An 8,452-nucleotide genomic window follows, 5' to 3' on the forward strand; every position below is an offset into this window, starting at 1 on the left:
GAGGTTCTTTTTAAGTCACCGCACATGGCTTTTTTACTTTGTTTTACTTTGGTTTTATTTTCAGTGCATGTGTTGGGGTATGGGACAGGTATGGGGGCTCCCTGTATATTTCTTTTGGGGGAAAGGCTGGATTTTCTTTCAGGCTGCAGGTGCTGCATCTTATTGGTGTTGCCAATAAAAATCATTAGACAGGAACACCACCCATAGTAGCTCTGCAGCCCAGTGGTCCCTAACCTTGGCATCAGGAACTGGTTTTGTGAAAGACCATTTTTTCATGGATGAGGTTTGGGGGTGTGTGGGATAGTTTTGGGATGATTCAAGAGCATTACATTTATTGTGCATTTTATTTCTATTATTCTTACATTGTAATATATAATGAAATAATTATACAATTTACTATAATGCAGAATCAATGGGATCCCTGAGCTTGTTTTTCTGTAACTAGATGGTCTCATCTGGGGGTGATGGGAGACAGTGACACCTGAAGTTCCTTGCTTATGTCCATTCTACTCTGTAATCTCATTTTGGTTGCTGTCACTGCAGAAAAACCTGCTTCACAAAGATAGAATGTTGGAAATAGAAGCAGGCTTTTCACTGCTGATCTGACAGGAAGTGGAGCTCAGGCGGTAATGTGAACAATGGGGACTTGTTGTAAATACTAATGAAGCTTTGCTTGCTTGCTTGCTTGCTCACCTCCTGCCCAACAGGCCTGCCCAACAGGCCACAGACTGTACTGGTTCATGTCTTAGGGGTTGGGGACCCCTGCTGTAACCTATTCTAGAACTTTTAGGTCAAGAGGAAGGAAAGAAAGTAAAGAAATTATCACTAAAGTGTACCAAGTTTATATTGGTGAGAAGTAAGATGGTCTAGGCTGTAGGGGTGGCCCCAAGTTGTTTTATCCAGAAGAATATGTGAGTCCTGGCATTTCTGTGACCCAGGGACCCACGGCCATAATTATACAATTCACTTTGCTTGTAGTCAGCAGCTCATACTTTTGAATGGCTTCCTTGGGACTCCACAACTATTGGGTGGGTGAGAGGAGAAAGGGGGCCATACTATTTGCCACATCAGAAAAATCCATCCATGGAGAAAGAAGAGAGAAGAGAATGACAGAAGTCTTCTCAAGAAGCCTCAGCAAAATGGGTGCTTTTATTTGTACTGACATGTCTACGCAAATACACTCAGTCACAAGAGGGAGCTTCTTAGGCCTGTTTATAATTTAAACTCTGAAAGGTGAGTGAGCCTAATAGAAACCTCCACCCTCCTGGTAACCCATGCCCCTTGATATGGGAAGATACTGTATCTTAGTTCTCCTCCAGTCCCTTGCTTAGGATTACACGAGAGACTTCAGCTTTGGTGTAAAGCTGTTAGCTATCCTAATCAAAGACAATACACAAAAATTAGACTCTAGGAATAAGGAACAAAATGGAGGCTTAGAAGTAGGTGGGGATAAAAGGGCAGAACTGAGCCTACATCTGCAGAAAATGTCCAAAGATGGCAGACCCTATTTAAGATAAATAGGGGAAGATGTCTTATGTGCAGGTGGAGAAATTGGACAAGGAGGATGGCATTCATCTTCCATAAGAAGTCAAGGAAGGGAATGTCTGCATACAGTGGACACCTGAATTAGAGCAGAGACATAAACCAGCAGTGATTCCCTATCTTGGGCCTGGCTGGTTTAGAGTAGTTCTCCTGTGATTGGTGAAAAAACTTTCATGAGGAGACCCAATAATTAATGCAACAAACTCTAACGAGTTCTAAGTTGGAGGTGGTTCAGTTCTTAAACTTGGGGATGGACAGGTTACAGGGACACGAGGAATGAAGGAGGGGAATCTGAACATCCTAATAAGTCATACAGTATCTCTGATCACTTTGGACATTCCTGGGGGATACACAACAGCTCACTATAACACCACAACACATAAGTTTATCTGTTTGCTCCCCAAACTAACATGACAATGAGTTTTGCCATCTTAGCTTACAGAGACATTATTTAATTCAAGTTACAATTGGATTTTACAAAAGAGACTTTGACCACATAGATATTTATAAAATTAATGTGGTTAAGAAAAAGTACAGGGGCTGGAAGTCAGAAGAGATATGTTCCCATTCTAGCTCTGTTGCTGTTCAGTTGTGTGAACACAGAGAAGCCATTTCACATCTCTGGGTCTCAATTTGTTCATCTCTAGAGTGTAAGTGATCAATTCCTGTGTGCTCCCTCAGAGTTCTTGAGTTGATCTCAAAGTAGAAGCTCACTGTGGGAATTTAAAAGCAAACAGAGATGTAGAATTGAAACAAACTTGACAACTGTTTGAGCTTTCTAATATAATTATCTGTCTTCATGAAGGGACTTGCTGGCCACTAGTCAGATACATATGTCAAAGAACATTTATTTGTAGCTTTTGACAAAAGTGATTTTCAGACAGTAGTCTTAGAATATGCTCAGGAGTCATCTCAGATCATTTCTAGTCTGAATGAACACTTCTTATTTTTGGCTTGGTTGGAGGTGGGGCTAGATGAAAGCTAAGCAGCACATCCTTCGGAGATCACAATGAAAAGCCAGCCTTCATGCTAGCAGTGTTTGGTCTGGGATAGTAGCCACATGGGTGACAGCCCTATGCCCTATCTCATACTTTAAACAACATCACTAATTTCTTTATCGAAAATATACTTGAGTTGTATATGCTTATTGCAAGGAGAGAAAAGAGCATTTGCCAGGTGTCCTCTATGGGCTAAACACTTGCTAGGTATTTTATATGCATTCTGTCATTTAATCCTTAAGCAACTTTATCAGGTAGATATTACTGTCTTCATTTTATGGGTAAAGAAACTGAGACCTAGAGTGGTTATATGACCTGCACAAAGTCATGTCATTAGGACATGGCAGAGGTCTGAAATAAAAGGTCACGTCTTCTGACTTCAGTTCTGGCTTTTTCTTCTATAACATCATGCTACCTAAAAGAAAAAGAAATGAGGGTGCACAGTCAGCCAGCAAAGTTAGGGGAAAGGATGTGCTACTAGTAAAGAGCTCACCCATTCTATATCATTTGGAAATGTACAGTTTTCAAAGAACCAGAATATGATAGAAATATTCACTATTAAAGCACTACTCAACATAAGCAATCTGACTTTGATGATTTAGAAGGTTCTTCCAGATCTTGCTGTGACTCAAAGTTCTCACTAACAATATCGACTATCAGTGCACTATAGATATACAGAAAGAAAAATGCCAGGTAACAGAAAAGGCAGATCACCTGCCCCCAAGATGCTGGGCACTGCACGGCTTCTCTCAGTTTTTATTACACAAGGTCAAGGAAACAAATGGAATCTATCCACATGGTCCTGCCTCCTTGGGCATATATTCTAAACATACATCCATTTTCATACCCAATGAGAAAAAAAATCAATTCAAAAGGATCTCACCTTTCACCAAATTCTACCCTTAAAGTCCTAAAACAGTCACATCACTGTGCACAAGATTTTTGGCAGTCACAAGCTTAAAAACAAATGGAGAATATAATTCGTATCCAAATGCACCCTCAATGGGTGGATCCGACTGCATGAGGCAGTGTGGCTGTGTGGAGGGAGAAAGGTCTGGACCTGCAGCTGCTTCTGCCAGGGGTTACCAAAGCCAGCCAAGGCTCTTAACTTATGGGTATTTCTCAGTTGTCCCAGTGCAGATACCCCTAGCAACAGTAAACAATGACATATCTGTAAGCAACCATGTCTAAATAAAGAGCTCAACATTTGAATCTTCAAGAAGTGACCAATTTCAGAAAGGCATTTTTGGCACCCTAGAGCAGACTGGGATGAAAGTTGTACCGGAGGCTGGAGAAGAGCCCAATGTGTTTCACGAGGTTAGGCTCCACCACATAGGCCCTCTCTCCCTTGGCCCTCAATAGCGAGTACAGTGCCATGTCCTTGCCAAAGCCCTTGTGGCAGTACACCTGGGACAGGTAGGTGAGGGTCCGGCGGGCTGCAGGGGCAGGAAACAGCATGGCCGGGGTACAACACTGAGAGGCAGGAACCACGCTGTACAGGGAAGGACTCAGTCGCCGCAGTTCCAGGAAATAGTGCCGACCCACCAGTTCCACCAGACCCATGCTATACAGGGAGAAGAAGAGCATGACGGGCCAGCTAAAACCTGGGCGGCTGGCAAACCTCATGTATATCCAGGTTAGTAAGGGCCCCAGCAACATGCCCACACCAAGCCACTCCAGGATCCGCATGGGCTCTGGGTTGAAGTAGTGCTGAAGCCTCTCTGGGTGATAGAGCTTTAGATAAAGAGCATCTTTGAGATGTGGCTCAGAGAAGCGAGCCCGCAGAAGGTGCTCCAAGACTGGGAAGATCTGCTCTTCTGGAACAGCATCGTCTTCCACCATCAGGACGTAGTCCGGGTTGTAGGTCTGTAGGGATGACTCCAGGCAATAGACATAGTCTTGCTTCTCTTTTTCAAATGAGTTGGTTGAAGGGTCATCGCCATAATCATCCTCAGTGCCCTCATAGCGGTTGGCCACAGGGACGTACTTGGAGAGCAGTTTGGCATCGAAATGGCTCACGCTACGTTCCACGTTGCAGAGGAAGAGTTGGTGCCCCTCACACTGGGGGCCGCACTGCTGAAGAAGCCGGTGGAACTGGGACACCACCTGCAAGACGTAGTGGAAGCCAGGCTGCCTGTCCACAGTGATAATGGTGATCACAAGCCAGGGCCGAGGAGTGGCTTGCCAGACAATGGGCACCGAGCCATTGGCGGAGGGAAGTTCTTCAAAGTAGTGGAGGGCAGCCTCACCCTCTTTCAAGCTTTGCTGCAGGAACTCTTGGCTCATTTGGTTCAGATGCCAATGGCGCAGATAGAAGTAAGAGTGAAGAAGCCGGTGACAGGCTAGGGGGGCCAGCAGGCCAAAGGTCACCACCGTTAGGATGAAGAGTTGGACAGCAGTGCTGCCCCAGGAGAGTCGCCTCAGCTTCCGGAGGAGCATGGCAGCTGGAGAGGTTGAAGCACTCATGAGTTCAACTTTTGCTCATGTCTGGTCCCAAGAATAAAGAACCATCCTAGAACTTGGGCTGGAATTATCACAAGCCAAACCTAAAGAGAGAGGAAGTAGAGGATGGTAAAGATAACTTGAAAAAAAAATCCAAGGACTGAACTCAACACATATCAAACTAGAAATTCTAATTCAAGGTTGTGCACCTAACTAGGGACTTTAAACCATTTTTTGCAGTAAGCTGTTACTGGTTGTGTCTGCTAATGATCTCTGGGATGCTCTTGTTATTTCTACAAGTAACAAGATCTCAGTGCATCCAAGTCTCCACACCTGAAAATATTTAGTTAGACTTACAATGTGCCAGAAAATCTTCAGGTAGGCTGGTAAGATCATTATTTCTATTCACCAGCTACATAGACATGGGTTCTTAAAATAGTCACACAAAAACAAGGTTTGCCACAGAGAAAGTATATATATATTAGAGTGAGTTCCAGCATAAGTGCACAGCAAATACTTGTTGATTAACTGTGCATAGTAGTTTCTGAAAATTGTCTTTTCTGCACATTCCAAACATGAAAAGGAATACTTAGGAATCGAAAATGTCTTTGTTATTTAATGTAATCTTTCACTCAAATTTCCCTAAGCTTATGCAACTATAGTTAAAATTGCATATTAATTTAATCCTGATTGTTCTGTTTTATTTTTATAGAATTATCATGGGAACCAGTGAGAGAAAGTATCTCCCATATGCAAGCAAACTCAAGAGCCCCAGTCTGTGAAAGGGAAGGAAACATCGGGAGGAAGAGCAAGAGTAGCATTTTAGCAAGGGAGGGAAGAGACAGGCAGAGTTGAAGAATGAAAGAATCAGCTGCTCTAGCCTGGTCCAGAAAGTAGTGTTCTATGACATGATGACTCAGCACATGAGCCTGAGATCAGGCATCTGTTGGTGTGAATTCCAGCTCTGCTCCCGCTTGGTGAAAAGTCACTTCACCTCTTTACATCTTAGATTCCTCAGTTCTAAAATGCAATAATAATAATACCTGCCTCGTAGGGTTACTGTGAATTTTACATGTGTTAGGAAGCCAAAGAATGCAGAGTAAAAATGCCATTAAAATATAAATGCAAAAAATATTTTAGAAGTAGGTTTAGTGTTCTGACAGAAAAAAGAATTAAAAGAACGAAGCCAGTATAAAACCAGCAAGATCAATGCAAAACTAGATGGTGTCTATAGTTCAGAAAGTAAACCTCTTGCCTCCAGAAGAATAAAGTCTGCACACATTTGGAAGAAAGCAGTCTAGCTTGTGAGTTATCACAAAGGAAGGATTCCCCAGGCACCATTAGAGGTGGCTATGCTACAGAGTCGGCCCGTGCTCTTATGTTCATGTTCATGTTCTTCCCTTGGACACACAGAAATACCTCATTTCCTAACACACCTCCTTCCAGGTGGGGTCGTGAGTAAAGTGACAGATGAGACACCTGGGCCAAGATGATTGAGAATAGATGTGCCATCACAATTTTCCTTTCCCCATTGGCCAGCTGAATGGAGAGCCTCCATGAAAGTATCTCTCATCTAGAAGTGGGTGGAGCCACCAGATAGCAGGGGTCTAAGTCCTTGAATGGCTACATGGAACAGAAGCCCTCACACTGCCCACCTCCCGTACCTAGAGTGGACTGTGTTGTGAGCAATACATAAGCCACTTGTGTCCAGTAACTAATGATTTTTAGACTTACTTATTACAGTAGTTAGCCTACCCTGCCCTCTGCAGTTGTGTTGAATACCAAACATCTATAGTACAATGACATGGTAATTTAAGGAAGTAGAGAAACAAGTTTCCTTTCAGCAACAGAAGGAGATTGCACTAAGATGTCCCAGAGGTGAGACAGTTTATCTAGCACTAGTATGATATCTGGATAGAATCCAAAGAGAGAAAAAAACAAGGAGAGGTTTGAAGTGTATAAAACCTCGAGTTTGCTGGTTTGTGAACGTCTAGGGTACTGCAAACTGGTTGCTTTTTCCTCTGATCTGCTCAGGTCAGTGGAATTAATAAATCACGTGGCTATACATCTACATGGCCTCACCAGTTCCACATCACTACCAGTGGAAGCCATGTACTAGAACTGGGCTGAGCTCACACTCCTTTGGCCTTGGGGAAGGAGGCAGTCAAGATTGTCTGCTCACACTACTTTCCCTGCCCTTCCTATTACCCAAAGAAATCGGACCTATTTAGAAGAAGAATGACACAGAGTCAACGAGATAAGGCAGGCAGCTTGGAAAATGCCGGGCATAAAGTAAGCGCTGTCACTTATTATGATATGGCAGGTGGGACAGAAATGGAAGCACCTAATATTGACATAAAGAGGAACTTTAGTCCCTGGAAACTTTTCCTACTAGGGGCAATAAAATCATTACATCTTGCCGGGTTTGGTGACTCAGCCTGTAATCCCAGCATTTTGGGAGGCCGAGGCAAGTGGATTGCCTGAGCCTGTAGGTTCCAGACCCACTCCGGCAACTTGGTGAGACCTCATCTCTACAATAAATCAAAAATTAGCCAGGCGTGGTAGCGTGTGCCTGTAGTTCTGGCTACTTGAAAGGCTAAGGCAGAAGGATCGCTGGAGCCCAGGCTGTGGTGGCTGGGAGCTTGCCACTGCACTCCAGTCTGGGCTACAGAGTGAGACTCCAACTCAAGGGGAAAAAAATCATTAACATTTCACCAGTCATCAAATAAATGCAAATTAAAAACACCCTTAGATACCACCTAATTCCAGTCAGGATGGCCATCATCAATAACTCAAAAAACAACAGATGCTGGAGAGGACGTGGGGAAAAAGGAGCACTTCTACACTGTTGGTGGGAGTGTAAACTAGTACAATCTCTGTGGAAAACAGTTTGGCTATTCCTAAATGATCTGAAAATCGACCTTCCAAATGACCCTGCAATTCCCCTAATGGGAACTGAGTACCCGGAGGAACTCAAGTCACTCCATGAAAAAGATACCTGCACACACATGTTTTTTGCAGCATTATTTACAATAGCAAAAACATGGAACCAACTATGCTGCCCATTGAAAGAGGACTGGATTTTTAAAAATGTGGTACACATACACAATGAAATATTACGCAGCCACAAAGAAGGGCAAAATTATGACCTTCACAGCAACTTGGATGGACTTAAAGAGTCTATAATACTGAGTGATCAGAAACAAAGAACTGAGTACCACATGTTCTCACTCATAAGCAGATCTTGAACAATTATAATACTATAATTGGGATTGACAGTTGTGGGAAACTGCCGGGGGGGTATACTTCATCAACAAGGGTACCTGCATAATGACCATTTGTATATCTGACCCTGAATTGTATCCCACATCTTCAAAATAAAAAAAATTAAAAAAAAATATGGCTGTGAGACAGCTGTTCTACTGATGATCAGGAAAGAAGAAGGATTCATTTCAGGGGTACATCATCCC

At 43.2% G+C, this 8,452-nt stretch overlaps 1 protein-coding gene across 2 annotated transcripts; it reads right to left on the reverse strand.

Moving 5' to 3' along the window:
* Nucleotides 1–1,118: 1,118 nt before the first annotated feature.
* TMEM246 (transmembrane protein 246) lies at nucleotides 1,119–5,073 on the reverse strand. Of its 2 annotated transcripts, XM_021715933.1 has the most exons (2): nucleotides 3,823–5,073; nucleotides 1,119–2,955 (listed from the first exon to the last, which is right to left on the reverse strand). In XM_021715933.1, the coding sequence occupies exons 1-2, from the start codon at nucleotides 5,004–5,006 to the stop codon at nucleotides 2,952–2,954; spliced, it is 1,188 nt and encodes a 395-aa protein (XP_021571608.1). In that variant the 5' UTR covers nucleotides 5,007–5,073; the 3' UTR covers nucleotides 1,119–2,951. The 2 variants fall into 2 exon arrangements, with proteins under 2 accessions (XP_021571608.1, XP_008063007.1); XM_008064816.2 differs by having other exon boundaries at nucleotides 1,119–5,073.
* Nucleotides 5,074–8,452: the final 3,379 nt, after the last annotated feature.

This window comes from Carlito syrichta, unplaced genomic scaffold, assembly GCF_000164805.1.
Source record: "Carlito syrichta isolate Samal-C Ts95f unplaced genomic scaffold, Tarsius_syrichta-2.0.1 Scaffold308053, whole genome shotgun sequence".
NCBI classification, from domain to species: Eukaryota; Metazoa; Chordata; class Mammalia; order Primates; family Tarsiidae; genus Carlito; species Carlito syrichta.